Source organism: Oryctolagus cuniculus, chromosome 2, assembly GCF_051225735.1.
Source record: "Oryctolagus cuniculus isolate XC-2025 breed Fujian yellow rabbit chromosome 2, ASM5122573v1, whole genome shotgun sequence".
NCBI lineage: Eukaryota > Metazoa > Chordata > Mammalia > Lagomorpha > Leporidae > Oryctolagus > Oryctolagus cuniculus.
In genome coordinates, this window is record NC_142868.1 from 17945818 (window position 1) to 17969830 (window position 24013).

The window sequence follows — 24013 nt, forward strand, 5'->3', positions numbered from 1 at the left end:
GGTCATTTCCATCATAAAACGCTGGAGTAAACACACCTCATGTGAAGCATGAGGTTAGACTCAAGGCAATCCCAGAACTGCAGCATTTCAGGCCCCTTTAACAGAGAGGTGTTCAAGGATTTGCTTCCTGGGAAGAGTGGGGGGACAGAGGGAGCCAAGCAAGGTGAGAGTGAAGAGAGGCGAAGTCAGCTCTCAGAAGATTGTAGAAGACATGGCGGACCACAGCTCTGTGTGGCCTCATATTGCGCAGAGCAGAATGGAGCTGGGAAGAGAGCTGTCAGAACAGCTCAGAGACTCACGCTTCTGTTGGAGTGTTTTGTGGTGAATTAGTGTGGGTGTAGAGAAGATTAAGTAGCTATAAAGAGTGGATGGTTAATCGTAGAGAAAATAAAACACTGCATGTTAGCATGGTGTCCAACATGGCTCAACTTTGAACCACATAATCAAAGTAATGTAGAGATTGAGTTTATTTAAACAGAGAAGCCATGATGATGTTGGGTGGATTGAGGCAGGTAAGGAAAGGAGAAGAGAGAGAGAGCACAATTAGATTGTCCACCCCTATACTCAGAAGTCAAAAGTTACTGAAATTGAAAACTAATTTATGTAGCAAAATCAGCCCATTATTATAAAACATGGGGATAAATATCAGAATAAGCAATTGAAATGGTAATCTCTAAGGGTAGGCGTCAGATATTGGGAATAATTAACCAAGAGAACGTGCTAGTAGGATTATATAACCTTGTAAAAGTCCACGTGTTGCAGGAACAGGGAAAAGATCAACTTAGCACCCAAGCTGACTAAGCAACTCTGTTAATCAAAGTGCAGTGGGAAACAAAGTGCAATTGTTCACCTTGTACAAAGTGTGGATTCTTATCAAGGCTGTGGCCAGTCAAGTGGGATCCTTTAATCTGGCTCCTATCTCGTTTGCATATATATATCTGCCACCTGAGAGATCACTTATTGTCCGCACAATTGCCTGGCTCTTCTTGCTGAAGGGCACGGGGCTGTGTTAGCTGAGGGTTCCAACTTGGCAGCTTCTGAAACCATGGCTTTTCCTGCAGGCTTTGGATGGGGGGCTGCCACTGCAGCTTATCAAGTGGAAGGTAGGAGAAGTGCCCTCCCCTTCGCCAGGGCTGGACTGGGTCCCTTCTGGTGGGTGCTGGGTGCCTGGGGAAGACGGTAGTGGGAGGAGGCTGACCACAAGAAGGGAAGGGACTGGAGAGCTCAGGACACCATCCATGACATGGTCCACCTTTCAGACAGGACCAGCCCATGTTCCCATGTCTGTTTCCTTGAGCATGGGGGTAGTGGAGGGTGGAGGTGAGGCTCAGGCTATTGCTGAATTTTCCAGCAGTCTAACGCTACGGGAGACATCAGTTTACACTGGAGCAACTGCTTGTTTGTAATTGGTTTCTTGGGCACATTTTACCCAGCTCCCCTCAAAGGGAGAGCAGCTTCTCCTAGTGGCTGAAAAAAATATTGGGTGAAATGATTCAAGGAGCCCTTCATTACCAGAGGAAAGTGCCCTGTTCTTTTCCTAGCAGGCATGGAGACAAATCTCATAAAGGTCTCCCCACATGCAGGGGCAGCCGTGCAGTGAAGGGGAGCAGTATCTGATAGTAAAGAGCACCCAGGATGACGTGGAGGCTGGGCCCTGGGCCTTGGCCTCCCCCGGGGGGCCTCCATTGTTCTCCTCAGTCTCAGTTTTGTCATATGTAAAATGGGAAGATTGGATTTAGTTTTCTAAAAGTAAATTATTAAGGATTTAGGGATTGTTAGTAGGTTACCATGGAGGAAAATATTTGGTTAAATAAGTGGTGAAACCTGGGGTTAAACAAAGCTAAGTGAGATCCTTGTAGTAGATTCCTAGGGCTGCTGTAACCACTTATCACCAACTAAGAGGCTTAAACAATAGAAAGGTACCCTCTTACAGTTCTGGAGGCGGGAACTAGCCATTCAAAAATAGAATTAACTGAAATAAATTTATCCTGGGTTGGGGCAGGCCCTTAATCCTATGTGACTGGTGTCCTGATTAGAAGGGAATCTGAGCACGGATAGATACATAAAAGGAGAATGTCCCATGGCAGGCAGAGATTGGAGGGATGCACCTTAAGCCAATGAACTCCAAAGACTAATGGCCAGCATCAGAGGTGAGGAAGAGGCAAGGCAGGACTTCAACTAGAGTCTTGGTGGGATCAGGGCTCTGCTGACCCCTTGAGTTTGGATTTATGGCCTGTGATAGAACTTTATGTTGTTTAGGCCATCTATGGTATGGTACTTTCTTACTGCTCTACTGGAAATCTAATACACCAACCAAAACGAATTAACCAATCAATGAAATAATTCTTATAGTACGTGTTAGAATGACAGTAAAGGATCAGTGAAAGTGGCCACTCCAGGTTGGATGACCTAGGGGGATCCATGTGAATTAGTGTCTGTTCATCCAAGACTTAAGAGATGTGAAGGAGAGAGAGCCATTTGAAGATGGGCTCTTTTTCTAGAAAGGGAGACAGTACAGCTTAATCTTGGAGCAACCCATGCTGCTTAGTATTCCCAGCTTCTGTGAATATTTGCCGGGCCTGAATAAATGTGAATGAGGGGCTGCTGTTACAGCAATTGCAGTGACTGCCCTGTGGAAGATACCTCCTGGGGAGGACCCCGCAATATTGTTTTGTTCTACAAGGCTCTTTTAAAAGAATGTTTGAGAACATCTTGGTTAGCAAGGATTCCATGCTACTTTCTCCCTACAGGGTATCTTCTTTCACCTCCCAGACATTTTCATTAGGTTAGGGTGGGTGATTGAGTGGGCTGGCCATCTAGGAGGGAAAATAAAACAGCTGATCCTTATTCATTTTGTTCTCGAAGGGCAGGTAGGCAGCTCATACAGGTGGCAGAACATGGGCGTTGGGTGCACAGAACCACGCTCTGAAAGTGGCAGAGTGGTGATCATGAAGCTGGGCTCTGGAGCCAGGCTCTTTAGACTTGAACTTTGTTTCTGCTTTCACTCGCCTGGTGGCTTTGGGCAATGCACTCAACTTTTCTGTGTCTCCTGTTATAAGAAAAACTTTGGAACAATTGAGTTTAGCAGTGGAGCAAGGAAAGGATTCTTGAATTGAGCTTCTCTCTGAAGCAGGGAAGAGAGCTCTGTTCAGGCAGTATTTATAGACAGAAAAAGGACATGACACACAGAAATAGCCCAATTGGTTACAACTCGGAGTTTATCTTGTTGGGAAATGTCTTATCAGTGTGCAGCCTGTGATTGGCGAAAAGCTTTCCTACTTGAGCTGAGACTCAGTTACCTGCTAGAAAAATAGCCTCTCAATTTGCAGTGTGTTTAGATATTAGGTTATAATTTATTATATACAGAGTGCTTTAGGCAAAATTTAATATTTCTCAACCATAAGATGGGAATAATGATGGTATCTACTGTATCACATAGCTATGAGGCATAAATTAGATGACACTTAGTGTGGTATTCATATTTGAGAGATCACAAAATGATTACTGAGAATGACTCACTATAGAACTTTTCAGTTAACTTAGAATAAATATGCAGCCCGTTGTGCAAGACAGCACAGTGGGTGTCAGTTACCAACTTCCAGTCTCTGCTTTCCTAGGACCTGGAGCAACCAAACTGATCCAGGCTGATCTCCTCTCTTCAGGCAGTCTCAAAGTTGCTGCAGTTCTTCTGTTTGCCATTAGCCAGCTTGTCCCATGCTCTTCTGCACTGCGACAAATTTGGCTTTGCAGTGCTAAGACCTTTGTCTGTTCTTTAACCTGTGATTGTGCTATTAACTCTCCTAGCAGCTTCTAGGGTAGGGAACTCAATCCAACATGCTTTGCTAAGAGTCATCAGCCTGTTGTCTATCAGCTCAGAGTGGCTTTTCTATGTTTCTTTGTTGTCTAGCCTGGGAGCCCCTCCTAACCTTTTTTGTTGGGTTTGGATCCTACTCAATCACTTATGTTCAAAGTGACTTTGAGTATGTAACTTATTTATATCTCACTTTCCTTACTTGCAGAAAAGGGAAGTGGTCACACTCACTGTACATTTGTTCTAGGGACTAAAGAGCTTAGCATATGTAACTGGAGCACAAAGTGGTCTGGCACACAGTACTTCCTGAATACTACAATATCAATACTAGTACCAGCATGGTTTGAGTGTGTCCCTCACAACTTCGTGTGTTGGAAGCTGAGTCCCCAGTGTGGTAGTTAGAGAGGTGATAGAAGCTTTAGGAGGTGTGGCCTGGTCCAAGGGCATTGGGTCATTTTGGGGTGTTCCTCTTAAAGGAATTAATAGAGCTTTGAAAAGACCCTGGAGTTCCCATGGGAAGATTGTTCTGAAGGAGCCACACTGGTTCCTCCTTGCTCTCTGGTTTCCTGTCTTGCCATGTCACCTCTCCCTCTGACATGTACTCCTGCTCTGATGTGATCACCAGAACCAGCAGTGCCATGCTGTCAAACCTCCAACACTGAACTGATGGAAACTTCTTTCTTTATGAAGTAGCCAGCCTCAGGTATTGTGTTCCAGCCACTGTAAAGGGAGTGATTCAGACATCAATGCCATTGTTTTTCTTTCTCTTGGATGCATGCTGTCCTTGATAAGGAGAGTAACATCATCTGCTCCATTCAGTGGGAATTGTTCTTTGTTACTCTGATTGCAAATTAGAATCTACTCTTTCCTTGCTCAATTTTGACCAGTTCTACCACAGCAGCAGCTGGGAGAGTTAATGCTTAACCAACCTTTCGACTGTTGCCTCCATTATGGACACAGCAAATCAACATGTGTCTTTGTCAAACCAGTATGACCTGAGATTTAAAAGCTGAGGCCAAGCTGTCACATTTGATTTTTGAGACTCTTTGAACTTCTGTGCTTCCATGGCCTCTGAAAGTCTATAGAATTTTATAACTCATAGGTATTCTGATTTGTATTTGTAAATAAAATCTAACATTTCAGTGTTTTCTTGTAAAACACTGCTCTGTGTCTCTTGCTGCTGATTTTGAAAACACAGTTGTCTAAGTATGCTCTTCTTTGTTTTCAGATATTCACTTGAGAATTCTGAATAAAAACTAGCGTTCCCTCCCCTCTCTCCCACAGAAAAGTAGAGAGATTCTGGCTCTGTTATGTGAGATGGAGGGCATCGTCTGGGTCTTTGCAGGTCAGGTCAACTGAAAGCCACAGGGATCACACATTCTGGTCACTAAGCCTCTTGAAATATTGGATTAGTTCATTTTCTGTCGCTATAACAAAGTACCCAAGGATGGTGTGTGTGTGTGTGTGTGTGTATGTATAATGTATATATTATATATACATTATATGTGTGTATATATATATATATATATAAAGATGTATTCAGCTCACAATTTTGGAGTCAGTGTCAGTATCCAAGATCTGGTGGCCCCATTGGTCTGGTGCCTGTGAGAGCCTATTGACGGGAGTCATGGCAGGAGCACATGCAAGAGGGGTTAGGAGGAGAGACAAGAACCAGTGAGTATAGAGAGACAAGCTTGCTCCTTCATAATAACTCTTTTTTCACGGGAACTAACTGGGGTTCCAGGAGAACTATCTTAATCCCATCTGTGAGCAGTGCTTCCAGACACATAATCACCTTGCAGTAAGCCCCGCCTCCTAAAGATTCTACTACCTTAACACCATCACCACACAGGAGACAAAACTTTCAACACATGAAGTCTTAGAGGACTAACCACATTCAAACCAGAGCATCTTGATTATTTGGTTGTATATATTTTTAAGAAGATTCATTTTACTTATTTGAAAAACAGTGGCATAGACAGAAGGAGAGAGAGACAGAGATCTTCCATCTGCTGGTTCATTCTCCAAATGGCTGCAAGAGCCAGAGCTGGTCCAGTCCAAAGCCAAGAGCTAGGAATTCCATCAGGGTCTTGCACATGGGTGACAGGGGCTCAGGTACTTAAGCAATCTTCTGCTCTTTTCTCAGACACATTAGCAGGGAGCTAGTTTAAAAGTGGAACAGCTGAGATTTGAACCAGTACTCTACTAGGATGCCTGCAATGCAGAAGCCGACTTAACCTGCTGTGCTAAAATGCTGGTCCCTTGGTTACACGTTTGATCAAATGCCTACTTTTCTCTAGTTTTTAAAAAAAATCTGATTTGTATTTAACAAATTTTATTTTTATATATGTGATAGAATGATAGGAGGGGTGGATGAAGAGAGAGAGAGATCTATCTTTCATCTGCTATTTTACTTCCCAAATGCCTGCAGTAGTCAGGGCTGGGTCAGGAGCCTGGAACTCCATCCAGGTCTCCCATGTGGATGAAAGGAACTCAAGTTCTTGAGCTGTCGTTGGCTGCCTGCTGGGAAATGTAGAGAGGAAGCTGATCAGAAGCAGAAGAGCCAGGAATAAAACTGGCGCTCCTGTATGGAACGTGGGTGTCCCAAACGGCAGCCTCATTGTGCCTTACTGCCCTCCCCCTTCTTCCTCCTCTTATTTATGTCCTTTCTTCCTCTCCTCTGGATACTTCACTGTTTATGGTTTTAAAGAAGAGTTTAATGTTTATTATACAAGAGTAGGCTGTGTGGTGCCTTGAGCCTTTTAGAGGAAAGCACAGTATAAATCTAATAAATAAATAATAAATAAGTGGTATAAGCAGGAAGAAAATTATGTGTTTTAGGTGAGTTGTAAAGAACATTGTAAAACCTATAAAATATATTTGTTGGACTAAGAGGCAGGGAAGAAAATGCAATCATCATGCGTACAGAATATTTTTAAGTAGTGAAAAATTCTCATGATTTTTAACCCTTTGTGAGTCTGACTTTATCCTCTGTTTTCTTTCACAGGAGGAATTTCAGAGGCATTTTGTTTACTTTCTTGGTAGGCCATAGAGGAGCTACAAAAATGGCATTTAGGACCCAGGTCTACAGCTCTTACGGGCTTGTAACTCCCAATACTTTCAAGGCTGAATGTTTCCTGTAAAAATCCCACAAATCCTAAGCGAAGTCTACGCTACTCCCTTAATACTTCCTAGTGGGGTCTGTATTTGTGGACGTTAAGGAGACAAAGGGGAAGCTTTATGAGTGCCACTGTGAGCCCTTGATGTTGCACTAGATACCAATATAGTATGTGATTTTGATTTAACTTTGTCTTTATGTTGGCAGAAACTAAGGGTCATCTCTGACTTTGGCCATTTTTTTGTCGCCTTGGCATGTCAAAGGTGGAATCATATAGTTAGCAAATCTGTGGTTATTTTTGCCCTACAAACATGAGAGAATGAACAAGGCAGCTATAGTAGCTAGTTTTAGGTCAAGTTTATGGCAACTCTCTACAGGCTATTTCTTCTCTGGCTCTTTCTGAAAGCTCAGCTGTCAATATCAACCTGAGCTAGCAGGATGTTGCATGTATCTGCTATGGATGTCAGCACAGAGGCTGTATTTCTGCAGACCACTTCCTGTCTGCTTTCTCCACTCAGCCTATTTTAGCTGTGTATCTTGGTCCCTCTTTTCTGGTTTCCCTGCACCCTTGGATTAAACATCCTAGATTGGAACTTTCTCTCTTGAAAGCCCTTCATAGTTTTCTAGAACTGGGCTGTCTGCTCGTATCTAGAAAGAAGAAAGCGAAACAGGCTTAAAGCATGGTCATTTATCTCTTGGTGTGTAAGGAAAAAGGAAGAAGAAAAAAGAAGAAAAAATTTACCTGTGAGACCTATCATAGCTTAAACATTAGTATGACAGAAAGCACTCTAATATCTTTCCCTCCATTTCAAATTTGATACTCATAAAAATCTCAAATATGCATTTTTACCATGAAGTTAGTGAAGTAGGCATCATTGAAAAAATACAGGCTTAGGAGTGATATTCAAATTCTCATCAAGGAAAGCACTATCCACACTCACCAGTCAGATGTCAACTGTAAATAGTAGACATAGACTAGACCAGGACCTGCAATGGCCGATCAGAGTGGATGCCCTTAGCAACCACTGGGGCCATGTCTCCATTGCTGATCGACTTTCAGCCTTGAGCTTAGCAGTGGGAAACAACTAGACCATATAAACGTCTGGTTGTGGACTACTAGAGCAGTATTTTTAGAATTACTTCTCTAAGTCTTACATTTCTCACCTGCAAAATTTTCAGTGCTGTTCTCTTTCTCATGCTCTTTCTAAAAAAAATTTATTGGATGAATGTTAGAGACCTTACTTTTATTTATTTATTTTTTTTTACTTATTTGACAGGTAGAGTTACACAGTGAGAGAGAGAGAGAGAGACAGAAAGGGCTTCCTTCCGTTGGTTCACCCCCTAAATGGCTGCTATGGTCGGCGCTGCGCCGATCCAAAGCCAGGAGACAGGAGCTTCCTTCTGGTCTCCCACGCGGGTGCAGGCACCCAAGTACTTGGGCCATCCTCCACTGCCCTCCTGGGCCACAGCAAAGAGCTGGACTGGAAGAAGAGCAACCGGAACTAGAACTCAGTGCCCATATGGGATTCCGGCGCCACAGGCGGAGGATTAGCCAAGTGAGCCAGGGAGCCGGTCCTGGAGACCTTACTTTTATATTTTGTGCTTTTTTGGTTCTGGGTTGATTTCCTCAACCTTTTCTCCTGAATTGCTATACTTCATCTGTGTTGAAAACACAGGTTTATTTTATTTATTTTAAAGGCAGAGTTACAGAGAGAGAGAGAGACAGAGAGGGGCAGAAGCAGAGAGAGAGAGAGGGAAGGAGAGAGGGAGACAGAGGGAGAATCTTCCAGCCACTGGTTCACTTTCCAAATGGCCAAATAGCCAGGAGCCCAGAGCTTCTTCCAGATCTCATGTGGATGGCAGGGGCCCAAACACTTGGACCATCTTCCACTGCTTTCCTTGGCTCATAAGCAGGGAGTTGGAGTAGGAGCAGGGCAGCTGGGACTCCACCTGGTACCCAGAGGGATGCTGGCATTGCAGGTGGCAGCTTATCCACTGCACCTGATGCTAGCCCCATAGGCCTTTTAACAACAAGGAAATACTATCATTTGTGATGACACGGATGGTAGTAGAAAGCATTATGCTAAGTGAAACAAGTCAGGCACGGAAACAAATCATCCTGGTTCTCTTTTTTTTTTTTTTTTTTTTTTTTTTTTTTTTTGACAGGCAGAGTTAGACAGTGAGAGAGACAGAGAGAAAGGTTTTCCTTCCGTTGGTTCACTCCCCAAGTGGCCACTACAGCTGGCGCGTTGTGCCGATCTGAAGCCAGGAGCCAGGTGCTTCTCCTGGTCTCCCATGCAGGTGCAGTGCCCAAGGACCTGGGCCATCCTCCACTGCACTCCCGGGCCACAGCAGAGAGCTGGACTGGAAGAGGGGCAACCGGGACAGAATCTGGCACCCCGACCGGGACTAGAACCCGGGGTGCTGGCACCACAGGTGGAGGATTAGCCTAGTGAGCCGTGGCACTGGCCCTTGGTTCTCACTTGTAAGAGAGCCATGATCACTGCTATGGTCTCGTGATTCATGTCCTGGAGGCTCAGTCCCCAGTGTAATGGTGTTGGGAGCTGGTGAAGACTGCAAGAGGTGAACCCTCCTGGGAGGTGATTTGGTCACTGGGGGCTGGGACCAGCCTCAGGAGGAATTAGGGCTCACGTCTTGGGAGTAGATTGGGTGTCCAGGGACCAGATTGGTGAGCCCAAGAGAAGGTGTTACAAGGTGGGCTTGGCTTTGTCAGGCTGGCTCTTTTGCTTCCTCTCTTGTCCTGTGATCTGTCTTACATGTGCTTCCACCTTTTGACACCATCTGCCATGTTTTGAATTATCCAAAGGCCTTTACTGGAGACCAGCCAAATGGAACTGCTCAATATTAGACCTTAGGTCTCCAAAGCTGTGTGCTAAATAAAGTTTTCTTTGTGACTTACTTTCTTTTGCTATGTGAAGACACAGCAAGATGGTGGTTGCTGATAATCGAGGAAGGAGCCCTCACCAGAATCTGACCTTTTGACACCCTAATCCCAGATTTCCAGCCTCCAGAACTGTGAGAAATCAATGTCTGTTGTTTACAAGCCACCTGTTTTATGGTCTTTTGTTATAGCCACTGGAACAGGCTAGGAGAATGAGTAACTGTGGAATTAATGGAATTTCATATAGTGTAAAAAGACGAAGTACAGGATCCAGACTGTGTGAGAAAAGTCATAGTGGAGAGGTCTCTTGGGATCCAGAGACACCACATAGCTAGGCTTCTGCTTCTGGTGTCAGCAGCTCCAGGCCATTTGCATTTTTCACAATTTCTTTTCTCCATCTACTTAAAAATATTTTTCATTTTCTATATATTTCAGAGGGAAAGAGAGAATTCCTGCCTTTTGGTTCCCTCTCCAATTATCTACAATAGCTGTGGAAAATCTCTTTGTCTCTCCCTCTCTGTGTAGCTCTGCCTTTCAAATAAATAAATAGAATTTTTTTCCTGTCTTCTATCATTTATATAAAGTGAACAAATTCCATGTATTTCATATATTCAGTTTTCAGAACATAATGATACTTCCATCCCACCCTCCCTCCCTTCCTTATTCCCACCTCCCCCCCACCCAACTGTCTTATTTTTCTTTCAATTTTTGGAATGACATACTTTCAATTTACTTGATAATTATAAGCATGACCCTCCACTAAATAAAGAACTCATCAAGTAGTAAGTAGAAAAACACTGTTCCTCAGGAGTGTTCACAAGGGCTATAAACCATTACTAAATCAAAATGTCAATTTCGCTCATGTCCATTACATGTTTTTGGTACTCTGTATATTACCACAAATCAGGGAAAATATATGATATTTGTCTTTTTGGGACTGGCTGAAATCTTAAATAAAGACCATTTGCTTTTTTTGGATGACTGTGTGCCAACATCATACTGGGGAATTCAAAGCGGCAATGGTGCTGTTGCTTTCTGGGCCTTCCCATGTGGTGTGGGTTGCTTTGCAGCTGAAGTCACACTGGTGCACGAAGCTAAGTGATTCGTTACTCAATACTGGGAGCCAGACATTTGACCTGGTGGGAAGGAGCCAGTTGGGCCACCTGCATCCGCCATCAGACTACCTGGGTTTGAGTGCTGGCTCTGCTCCCACTTTCTTCTTCCTACCAGTTCAGACCCTCAGGTTCCTGCCACTCATGTGGGAGACCTGGATTGCATTCCTGGCTTCTGCTTTTAGCGCAGCCATGTTTATTATGGACTTATCTGGGGAGTGAACCAGTAGATAGGAACCCTCTGTCTCTCAAATTAAAAATTAAAAAAAAAAATCAGCTATCACAGAAAAGCCAAGCCAGAAACACAGAACTCGTGGCAGATGCTTCTTCTTTCTCCTTCCTTTATTTAAGCAATTAGCTTTTTCCTTCTCTCTCCTCCTACAGCTCTCGTCTCCACCACTTGTCATTGTCTCCTTTCCTTTTGTTCTGGAACTTCTCATCTATGTCTTTTCTTCTTTAAGCCTCCTTCCTTCTACTCATGCTCCTCCAGTCGCTCCTGCACCTTGCTGCTAGGTGGCCTTTTCCGCTCTGACCACAGTCTTCCTCTGCCTGAGAGAGAGAGTAAGAGCTGAGAAATAGACCTGGCTTTGAGCTCTGATGTCACCACTTTCCAGTCTGGTGATCTTGGCAGCAATCTCAGCACATTGTAGGCCTTGGTTCCTTCATTTGTAGGATGGGAACAGTAACAGTGCTCTTCTCAGGGTTGTTGTAAGTATTAAAAATGCTTACGCATAGCAAACGCTGGGAATAGTGCATAGCAAACCGTAAATGTTCAGTGAAGTCTCACAATTATTTAAAAGATTTTCATATCTTCTTACCACCTACAGGATGATTTCTGGACCTCTCATGCGACAGGAAAATTTGTAATTTCATGTCTAATTGCATTTCCAGTTCCATCTACTGCTTTTTTCTCAATTTGTGTCTTATTCCTTGACCAAAAGGAAGCACATGTACTTCTTTAATTCTATGGTTTTCAGGTCTGTCTCTGCACATGCTGTTCTCTTTGCTTAAATGCACACCTGACTATGGACACAAACAGAGAGCAGCAGAGGACAAAGATGCCGGCTTCCTAATGTCCAGGATGGGGCTGCTTCTACTCAAGCTCACTGCCTCTTTGATCTTTTTTTTTTTTTTTAATATTTATTTGTTTACCTGAAAGTCAGAGTTATAAAGAGAGAAGGAGAGGCAGAGAGAGAGAGTGATCTTCCATCCACTGATTCACTCCCTAGATGGCCGCAATGGCCGGAACGGTGCTGATCCGAAGCCAGGAGCCAGGAGCTTCTTCCAGGTCTTCCACGGGGGTGCAAGTGCCCAAGGACTTGGGACATCTTGTACTGCTTTCGCAGGCCATAGCAGAGAGCTGGATCGGAAGTGGAGCAGCTGAGACTCGAAGTGGTATCCATATGTGATGCCGGCACTGCAGGCGGCGGCTTCACCCGCTACACCACAGTGCCGGCCCCCGCTTTGATCTTTAATCTCTATGCTATTCTTCCAAGTGTGTTGCTGTGCATTTGGTAGTGGTAGTGAGGGGCTGAGTGTTCATGGTGCAAAGGGAATCCTCCCCCACCAAGAAAGTGTCCAGCACATGTGAACAATCGATTCTGGTAGTAAGTACTTGAAATGGCGTGGATCATATGCCTCTTTACCTGGGAAATGTTTGAAGTAACTCCCTTGTCTACAGATGACAAATTCCATGAGAAGTGTTGCTACAAAGTTGTTGCTTTCTGTCTGCATTTTTGAAGGTGTGAGTGGTTTCCATGGGCAGCAGCACATTGCTGTTGTTTTCCTGTTACTATACTGGGTGACCCTTTTTCTTGGGGTGCCCTAAACAAGCTGAACAGATCTATTTTGGTTTTAGATCTTTTTCAAGGTGTCTGCTCTTCCTTTCATTAGTGTGGATAATCAGAGTTTGATTGTAAAGTATGCCCAGGCCAAATACAAGGGCTTTTAAAATTGTCTGCTGTTTTAGATTATCCAGGCCACTGATCCCTCTTTCTTAGCATGGATAATTGAGAGTGGACTGGGCTGAAGAATGCTAAGCAGAACCAATTGACAAAATAAATGAGATTTAAAAAATCCTTTACATTTTAATAATAGAATAAAAGTTGATTTTATTTTAATCTGAAAGAACTTTTTAAAATTTTGAATCTGTAAATATATTTCATTTTAAATTGCAACAAGAAAATATTTCCTATGATGCACCCATTTAAAATGTATCTAATGTATATCAGTTACAATGTGCGCTTAAAAGAGTTAGGGGAAAATTGAAAATAGAGAGGAGGTCAGAGAGTTTCAGATTCAATGTCAAATCTTACAACCCCATTTATGTTCCAACTAGATGACAAAGAGGCGGTGGGAGCCACTTGGGATTCTGAGAATCTCTCTCGTACAAGTGGAGACTACAGTATTTTGTTCTTAATGAACACTAATCCTTGAGAGAAGGGTGTTTTTGAATGAATACTAACAGGATCCTGATTCCTGGGAATGTCTGACCTCATTCACTTCTCATTCTTGCCCTTTCATTTTCCCCGTGCCCCCTAGGCCGGCAGAAATGTACTTGCCTACCTCTCGATGGAGAATTTAGAGGACATTTTCCCAAAGGAACAATTGTGTAAATAGTGGGGTAGGGTAGGAGTCACTGCATAGCTTTCAGGTAGGCACTGAGATAAATAGATTTCAGGGTCAGCCTGGGAATTTGGAGTATCATGCAAGAGATGATGGTGGGTTTCTGGGCAGGTGACACACAAGCAATGTTTTTGAAACATTACCCAGTTTTACATTGGGAATTGTCAAGATAAGGCTTAATGTCTCCCACAACACTTAGGAATAATCATTTAAATATAGGCTTTGAGACTTGGGGAAAAAAGTGTATTATTTACTCTAAAGAAAATAATCTTCCTTGGAGTCATTGTAGTCCATCCTACAGATGCATACTTGGGGATCTTTGAAAAAGCAACCTTTTCTCTTGATGGTCCATTACTTTGTGCATCTTAGAAGCTATTACCCAGGATTAGATTGCAGGCACAGGGTAGAGAGGCCCATCAGCTGTTCAATAACAGAGTGTGGGGCACCAAGCTCTTTCACAGGATGAACTATTACCAAGAGGCTTTGTTCGTCACCTCTTATTGTTTGAGTGAAGAGCAGGATATGGTGATGGAACTGATTGGGATTACAGTGTGTTCTTTCATGGCCCATTGTGCCGAGAACTTGGCAAATGTGGGAAAATGATGAAGAGATAACGGAGGGGTTCTCAGGATGTTATACAGCTGAAGGCAGATATCTTTAGAGAATACTGTTTGTTCTCTCACCACAGCTCAAATAAAGACCACACACCATCCTACCAAATCTCTGATAAGGTTGGCTTTGTTGATGACTGATGACTGATTTTTAGAGAAATTTTTCAAGAAGATCCAGAAAAGTCCCTATCTTGTATTTAGAGACCTGGATTTTCTAGCAGAGCATGAATAATTAAATTAAATTGAATGAATATTTATTTGAATTACTGCTGAGTACCAATTTCTTTATTCCAATTAGCATTGATCAACCATGGGTTTTATAGCCTGGGGCTATGAAGGTGAATAAAATGATCACTTATAACCAGTAGTCTATGGGGGACAGAAGCATATACCTGAATATGATATGAGTTGACAAATCCAACAGCCAAGAAAACAAAATCTTGTAGGAGCAAAGGTGGGAGGAGAGGAGATGCAAGAATAAAGGCTATGTAGGAGATTAGTTGAGGAATCTAAGTTGGGTTTTTGGGAAAAATGCTTTTGTTTTGTTTTCAGGGAAAGACACAAGAAAGGGTATATAAGCCAACCACATATTTTGAGTGAAGGGACAAAAGTATGACAACTTATGTTATAATTGTAGAATGAGGTAGTCATGTCAAATTAAGGAGGCAAATGATATAGGATTCTAAGACAGTTATCCCTTCTTATTCATGGAAGACTGATTCCAAGACTTCCCAGGGGTATTCAAGACTTATATATAAAATTAATTTCCCACATTTGCATATAACCCCACACAGTCTCTTGTATATGTTATCTTTAGATTTACTTATATTACCTAACACTATTAAATACTTACTGTACTATATTGTTTAGGGAATAACATCCAGAAAGGAAAAAGTATGTAGATGTTTAGTATATATAAACATAATTTAAAAAATTTAATCTGTGGTTGGTTTAACCCTTAGATGCAGAGCTCATGGATACAGAAGGCCAACTATACTTTAGAATGTATTAGAATCACTTGGCATTTTTGTTAAAATGTAGATTTGAGATCTCATATGTGACTCTATGATGATAATATTTATAGGGGGGTGCAGAAGTTGAGTTCTTGCAAATACCCCAGCAGCTAGCTTATGCTTTGATAGAGCCTGCCTTAAGCTATTGCTTTGTGATGATAGGTTGGATGGCAGGTTCTGAATCTAGAAAGGTGAAATATGTCCATAAACATAGAGTACAAGGATAAGTATCTGGTCTTTGGATCATGTGCATTAGATATGCGGTAACTTTAAAATATTCTTAAATAAAGGGAATAATACAATCAGGTCTAGATGTTAGAGTTTGGACTGTGGTATGGAGAATGACTAGAAGGAAAGACATATGGAATCTAGGGACCAGTTGTGAGGTTATAGCAGTTGATGAAGCAGATGACGATGAAGAGCTTAATTGGGGTGGGAGAGACAGCCTGGGGAAAACAACTAGAGGGATATCATTGAGGGGATACCAAAAGGACATATTTATGAATGCAATGTATGACCTGAAGGAAACAAGAAGAAGAGTCAGGAGACTCTTGTGATTGTAGTTTAGGTGGCCAGCTGCCTGGCTAGCAATGCTAAGAACAGAAGTAAAGCATCCTAGTGAAGGAGAAGCCTTGGGGACTCTGGGGCAGAAGCATAACAGGTTCATTCTGGGTATGAGATTCGCATGGGATATTTACAGGAGATGTCTGGGAGGCAGCAGAAAATGCAGATCTGCATTTCAGGCCGGATTGGCTTAAAGTCACCAGTGTAGAGCTGATGACTAACATCAGAATGGAAAGAGGGTGCTAGTGTATGGTGCTGAGGGAAACAAGAAGAGTGAAGATTAGTGAGGTTGCATGTCTGGATTAAGTTCAGTTTTCTAGAAGAGTTCAAAAGAATCAGAAGGAGCCCATATGGAACTGACATTCTTACTGAACTTTGGGATGAGTAGTAAAATTTCAGAAAGCTGGGTTTTTCAGTGGTTTTTACATGTATTTTAATGCAGCAGAAATCAGGTTTTCAAGGAAATCTCATACTGGTTTCTAATAAATAAAAGCTACAGAGAGAGCTTTTCTGAATGGAAGAGAAGGCAGGGAGAATCTGTGCTTATCCACTCAGCATCCCATTCTTCATTGCTTCTTCTCCATTCTTTGTTCCTTTTCAGGAGACATAATTTTTGAAACACTTACATACTTTCATAATTGTATAGGGTCTGGAGAGATTGACATAATCAATACTGCACAGCTCATTAGTGACAGAGGGGAATGTGTGGATGTGACAAAGCTCCACAAGAAACACAGCACAAGCATGGAACTTACAGCATCGTGAATGGGGTAGATAATATGAAGTTTCAAAGGATGGAGGTGATACTTGGAAGAGTTATTATATTTGGGAAAGGAGTTCCCCATGTGGAAGATTTTGATGAGTTAAGAAAATGCTTAGAGGTTTAGTTTCTAAACCATTTAAAAAATTGGAGGTAAAGGTTTTTACTGAGTTGGGGAGAGAAAGTAGAGCATTCCAATGTTTACAAAGTTGAGACCTTTGTTAAATGTTTTGCCATACAATTACTGCTCAGAACCCATCTAAACTCCAATAGCAGGGGAAGGTTCATAGTGGAATTGCTGAGTCAGAGTGGAGCGCGAGTAGCTGTCTTTTGCAGGTACTAGGGGCTTGGATACATAGCATGTTTGAGGGGTGGTGTTTGGTATTGTGTCAAAGTATCATTGCATATGTTAGAACGCATATTTCTTTAGGAGGTCTCTTTTGAGGGTTGCTGATGAAACACCCCACTTTGTGCCGCCAATTGGCAGATGGTAGAAATCATTTGTAGCTACTCCAATAATGTTTAACATGAAGAGCCCAGAAAACTCAGCAATCCGGGAGTTGCCTTGAGACACTGGCAGAAATCTGCCAAGACTGAAGACTGACCCAGCAGTTCCTGGGGGACCTTAAAGAAAAAGAAAGTCAGTTCATTTCTGAATCAAAAGAACCTCAAATTATTCCAAATGGCATTGCTGCCATCAAAGTTCTATTCTTGAATCAGAAAACTGCTACAAGTTCCAAGCAAATGTTCTTAGAAAGATGCTTATCGGGCATAAATCTTTTTAAGTGCATTTCATTGTACCAGTTGTTTCACTTAGAAAAGCCTATCGGTTTGTTATTAAGTAGTCTATTTAATAGTGTCAATAAATCTTAAAATTGGAGCCTGGGTATTGTTATTTTAGGTGTTTTAATGGTTCTATTGTCTAGTTATTTGGCATTGACTCATTTGCTTGACCTTTGTTTGTTTTAATGGCCTGGAAAAATCCTTCCAAAAGTATACAGATTGGATGAAGTGCCCTTTCAAATATGTGACACAAATCTGGAAAGTACTTCATTAGAATATATTAACTAGCAGGATTTGAATGATTGGATCAAGTCCACACAACCAATGTGAATTGGATAACTGCAAGTTTTAGAGTAATTAAACAGTTCAATGAAAAATTCTATTTCCTGCAAAAAATGGCTTTTTACATTTATTAGATTGAATTAATTACTATATAATAGATATATAGAAAAAGACCTGGAAGACTATTATGTGAAATATAGAGAAGTAATAGTGGTTATTGTTGTCAGTGCTTCTATTTGCTACTTGGATAGGAAAATAAAAAATTCAAATCCAATAAGGATGTGTTTTGTTTTTGTTACTTAACCTCTTTAAGACATATCTCTAAGGTGAGTAACATCTACCTTTTGGAGTTTATTGGCAATATAATATGGAATAATTTAGGCAACCTCTTAGCACAGAGCCTCACATTTGAAAAACTCAATGATAATTCTCACTATCATAATTTCCTTCACAACCATCAATATCACCATCACTATCATCATTATCATCATTATCATCATCACTTTTATCATCATTGCCAACTGGAGGTGTGTTAGTTGGATCTTCTATTGAGCATGAAGAAAGCTTGTTGGAGGAAATCCCAAGATAGAAAATGGGGAGGGAGCCAGAGGGGCTGGACTGTATATCTGACAAATGAAGACAGAAGGAAAGAAAGCAACTTTGAATGAGCCATTCGGACTTCAGTTCAGAAAGAAGTTGAACAAGGTCTTCTGGGGGTCCTTGATCCAAGTCACCTGTCAGAAGTGTCCTGCATCTTCCAGGAAAAGGTCTGTCTTTGTAGCCCTGCCACACTCAGCTCTGGCTTGGAACAGCCCAGCGAAGTGTGGCCTTTGCGGAAACTCTGATGGACCTTCAGGGCTCCTGGCTGTGATCCTCCATCCAGTCTACTCCCTGAGGTTGGGGGTTTGTGCAACATGGGTTTACGATGGTCACAGACAGAACTGTGGGTGGCGTGATAAGTCTTCCCATTGCACTTGGTATTTTATTAATTATCTATATTCAATGTACATAATTTAACATTTGGGGAAAGAGGTAAAATAAAATAAGGTATTTCTTATTGCTTTTGTATCACGGACTGTGAAACTTGTCCAAATCTCACTGGAATTGCCCAATTTTTCCTTTTGCTTGGATATTGTCGTATGGTTTTGCTGTTACTTCAATTGGTCCTTTCCATGAAAAGTTTTCTTTTTGCTCCAACTTTAATTTCTATTTAGAGACCTGATTTGATTAGAGTGTGAAAGTTTAAGTGTTTGTAACAGAATTCAATTAAAATAGGTCATTCTTGGGGCTCAGAAAATGGTAACTGGCCTTGGGCAAATTGGAACAAAAGTTATAAAATTCAATTGGATGCATCACAACATTTAACATCTTTAAGGAAGACATTTTGCCTAATAGATTCAATTTAGAAATATTTAGTGTAGGTCATCCGCTTAAGCACCTAAAAATGTGTTTGTTTGTTTGTTTCTCCCTTTAGTTATAACTAGGATCAGGACACCTGGACTCTGATCTACAAAATAAACAATTTGTGTTGGGACCTTGAAGAAAGTCAATTAGTTTCTGTGACTTTACCAGTAGGTTAAAAAGGAGATTATAATATTGGTGAATAATGTGCTTAGCGATGTTTGCATAAAAGATGCTTTGTCATTGTAAAGTATTATTGAATATTTATGGTCTACCACACTGAGCCAAATGGCCCAGAGGAAAAAACAGTCAGATTTATGTAAACCTTGTTCAGTGTCCCAGATACTTCAGGATGGGTGCTCTCTATATGAATGAATAAATAAATGGTCTAAATGTTATTTTAAATTTTGAAGGTACATCAATATTATCTGGGGTGTTAGCCAATGTGCCTGACCTATGACATTGAAATGTAATATCTGCCTCTGGGTAACTATTTCAATCTCATAAATATTTTTTCAAGTCAGAGGCATTGATAGCAAGTAATGTTTTCTTAGAGTTTTGTGCCTGCAAACAAAGGTAAATTATATCTTTACCTAAAACCTACAGGAAATGATTGTCTCTCATTTACCGGGTGGCTTTGAGAATTTCCAGGCTAAACTGCATATCTTATACACCTTTTTCCCCTCTCTCTCTTTTTAAAAATATTTTTCATAGTTTTCTATCAGTTTATTTTGTAAACCTGAGCTTCAGAGAAATAGTAATAAATAAATTAGCCATGAACACTGTTCAAGGATTTAATGGATCTACCTGGGCCATGCAATGCAGATGTCTTGGAATGTAAACAGGTGATTGGGGATGAGGCACAGAAGCAATTTGTTTGGATTGGGTCACTGCTTAATCCAAATGGGTTCAGCAAAAGAATTCATGAAATGTGACAGTGGGCTGTGACATTTGAGATTCCCCCATCTCTTCTCATTAACTATTTCAAAGGTAACAAAAACAAACAGGATATGCAGATCGCAAGAGGCCCCTTCTGTCCACCACACACCTATCTGTGGGGAATGGATGGCTCTGGTCCCCTCGGACAATGGGATATGACAATTATATTTCAAGTTGGGCTATTAATTTCTCTCATGCATTGATTCTGGGCAGCAGGTTTCCAAAAGATGAAAAGTATGCCAGAGTTCCCTTATAAACATAGTCTGTCTGTAAATGCATTTGGATTTATGGCACAGATCTAAATAAATTACAAGTCAAATGAGATATTTGAACACATTGAAATCACCTGAAGAAAAGCTTGCCACCCTGACAAGGATAGAACAAACAACAATAACAATTGCCTGTTTTTTTCTTTTAACAGCTGCTATTTGCCAGTCACTATGCCAGACATTTTATATACATTCTTGCAAAAATTTTGCAAGGTGGATATAATTATTCCCTTTCTACAGAGAACACAGACTCAAAGAAGCTAAGTTGTCCCAGATGAATTAATGTGTGGGAGTGGTAGAATTTTTTCCTAATTATTGGAGAAAAAAAAAAAAATCACCTCACATTCTTGCTTCAGCAAGTCTGGAATTCTGGCCTCATTAGGTGGTGGGTTCAGAATTCTTCAGGATGCTAATATCTGGATGTGACCCGTCTCTCTTCAGTTCTTCTCACTTGTTGGGAAATGGGAATTAGGATTTTACCACCAGAGTTAGGCCTCCTATCCAGAGCATTGTAGTGCTCCATGAATAGTTGTTGAAATGATAAAAGAATGATCCAGCTGCCTTAGAAGCCTGTGAGTTTCCTTAGACATAAAAGTGGACCAAGAACACACTTTCATGAATTCTAAATTTATATAGGCATTCTAGAAAACATGCATCAAAATGGAATTATTTAAAATAAGACGCTCATATTTAACTGACAACTAGAATCAGTCTACCTACCCAATTCAAGAAATAGATTCTGGAAGTCAGTTTTTGGGTTTAATTTGTATTGTGCAAAGAAAATCTGTGTTTTTGACTGATAAGCAAGCAGTGGGAATTGAGCTAGTGCTTATAAAAGTCTATAGTTGATTGGCTTTTGGAATCATGCCAGGAAAATTCCCAGGAGTTGAGATTTCTCTGGGAGGGGGTATTTCATGTTTCATATGAGGCCACTAAGAAGTGATGGATCAATAGCACTTTGTAATTTCCATGTAGCCTAGAAATGCAAGGGTTAAAGGACTTAGGTACTTCTTTGGATGTAGGGCACATTTTGCATTTTAAATATTGCCGTTTGATCCCTTGTCCCATGGTTATGTAATAAGAGAATATTATTTAAGGGAAACAGAAAAAAGGGCCTCTGAGAAAAAATGTCGCTGCCCTTGTGGACAGCTTTTCTGGTGCATTTTGTCCAAGAGCCATTCCTCCTGCCTAGAGGCAGTGGGACAGGATGGACACATTTTTCAAGGTGCTGAGAGGTCAGTGGGATGACTGAAGAGAAGCAGCTGAGGAGACACAGGGATATGTGGGCCCAGTTCACTGGGCACAGCAGCAGGCCTGGTGGTCACAGGCCTGGAGAGCCCCTGCAGCCAGGGCATTGGCTGGTCCAGAGAGGGAGACCAGTACTGTGATCCTTGGAGAGTGCAGGTTCCTCAGATGATGTGTTTCTTTGGGATTTTTCCTAAGAGGAGGCAGCCATGAGAAGGCACAGCAGGTACAAAAGATGCTTATAATGACTGCAATTATACAGCTTTCCAAGGAGTTGGTTTTGAGTGCATCAACTCCATGTATTCAATGAATGTTCTCAACAACTCTGCTAAGTAGGAAGATGGCTATTATTCTCATTTTATTGATGATGAAATGGAGGCACACACAAGTTGGTGAAAAGTCGTGGTGATAGTAAGCCATAGAAACAAGTTAATTATAGAAAATATTAATGAACAGACTATAAAGTAATGATTAAAATAGGCCTTGGGGTGAGCATCTGACATAGCAGATAAGATGCCCACATCTGATTTCAGAGTCTCCAGGTTCAAGTCCTGGCTCTGTCACTCTAGCTTCCTGCTAATGCACACCCTGGGAGGCAGTAGGTGATGGCACCTCAAGGAATTGGGTGTCTGCCTCCCATGCTAGAGACCTGGATTGAGTTGTGGGCTCCTGATTTTGAGCCTGGTCAGCCCAGGCTGTTGCAGGCATTTGTTATTGAAACAGTGGATGCAAGATCTCTGTGTTTTCTCTCTCTTTCCTTCTCTCTCCCTGTCTGCCTTTCAAGTAAATAAGTTTAAAAAGACTTTTACAAAGATAAGGCTTTTCTGGTTACACAGAGCTTACAATTTTAGTTCCAGGAATTGCTAGCTCTTAAGGCCTTCTCCAAATTCTTGACTTAAGGAAACTTAAGATTCCTCATATCTAAATGGAAGGTGTTAAAAGCAGTAGTGTAGGCACATAAAGTGCCCAGCAGAGTGCCTACCCCATTATCAGGGCTCAGTACTTGATAGCTGCTGGTTTTACGATTTTTTTCAGCTGTACCATTCCTTTCTTCCAGTTGGGGCTCAGATGAGCACAGTGGGGATGGAAGCCAAGGCCAGAGCAGAGTAATGCCAAGCTTGCATGATGGCAAGAGCGGAGTTTTTTCTCATAAAGACAGAGGAAAGCATCTTTCACCAGATCCTATGATCCAATGCGTGCATGGCTGCACGTGGGGAGTTAACTAAGAGAGGAAAGAATAATTGCAGTAGAACAGCAGAAGCAAAAGCAGGTAAGACTGAAGCAAGAGAAGAGGGAGTGTGAGAAGACTTTGTGGCTGAAGAGATTAGGCTCTGTAGAAAATAATCATGGCAAGTGCAGGGTTGGATTCCAGTGGGTCAAGTCCCAGAAGCACGGTTGAAGTTTCTCCTCCCCCTGCTTCCTCCAATAAGGGTTTATTACCTCCCTGAATTGCCACATCAGAAGTTAAATTATAATCCCATTCTTTTATAGATAACACCTGTGCATACGACAAGTAGGGGTCTCAGGGAACTCTCATGGAGACAACTTTGATGTTGTTGCCCATGGTAGCTCCTTTCTCCCCATTTAGAAGAAAACAGCAGAGGGATCTATTTTACTGGCAGCCTCAAGTCCTGTTGTGCACTGAATATTTTCTATTTGCTTGCCCAGATGCATTCTCTCCTTTTACCTGTCCTGGGCCCTGGGAAGCCAACCTGTGGGAATGGCATCAATGGATTCTCTTGTCCTTTATCTTCTCTTGGCCTTGATCAAGGGGGAAAGCATTAGCAAGAGCTGCGAGGGTAGAGTGGGAGGAGGGAGACACCAGTTACTCTCCCAGTTTCCTTCCTGCTGTGTGGCCAGGGGATTGCCCACATCCCTCTGCTAAAGGCCTGCTCTCCTGCCAAGTGGTCCTCAGCGAACTGCTACTCCCTGTGGGTTTTGGAAACCAGTTCTGTCCCTGGGCCCTTCATGTGCAGTAATTGCTTCCCGCTGCTGCAAACCCTGAAGTACCACCATCCTTTGTTGCTTTACCCAAACCCTGCTCACACTGCTTTAAGTAGTCTTTTTATGAAACTCTCCTAAATTACCCGAGTTTGAGTGCCATCTGCTTCCTGCTGGGACCCTGGCTGATACATATGGGCACTTCAGGTTGCAAAACAGTCTCATTTTGGTATTTAGAAAATCAAACCATGAGATAGTTAAAATTTGAAATCGGCTTTAGGGTTAAATTTTCCTTGGCTCTACTGTAGGAGGCTGAGGCCATCTTTCTTTCCCTGCTTCTTTATTCTGGTGTTGATCATGGCTTCAGACCTGTTGACGTCAAAGTAACAGCAACAGCAAATTCTTTGAGGAGCTTCACACTCTGATTTTGGCAGGTTCTTTTTCTGCTGGCCATCTTTTGTGCCCCTTGGCTTGGGAGGATCCTAGTGTCTCAGCTGCAGGTGATGCTGTGTCCTGCAGCTCATCACTTCCACTGTCCCCAGGAATCCAGACATTTACCTTCAGTCTGGTAAAGTCTACAGGGGGCTGAACAATGGCTCTGAGTCCTAACCCCTAATACGTGTGAATGTGACCTTAT

The 24013-nt window shown here is 41.9% G+C and overlaps 1 protein-coding gene across 1 annotated transcript in view; it reads left to right on the forward strand.

Moving 5' to 3' along the window:
- Nucleotides 1-959: 959 nt before the first annotated feature.
- The window catches only part of LOC100344458 (cytosolic beta-glucosidase), a 123515-nt gene continuing 100461 nt past the window's right edge, over nt 960-24013 (forward strand). Inside the window, exon 1 of the mRNA XM_002709257.6 lies at nt 960-1103. Coding sequence (XP_002709303.2) covers nt 1046-1103 — 58 coding nt within the window. The 5' untranslated portion in view covers nt 960-1045. The remainder of the gene's footprint in view (nt 1104-24013) is intronic.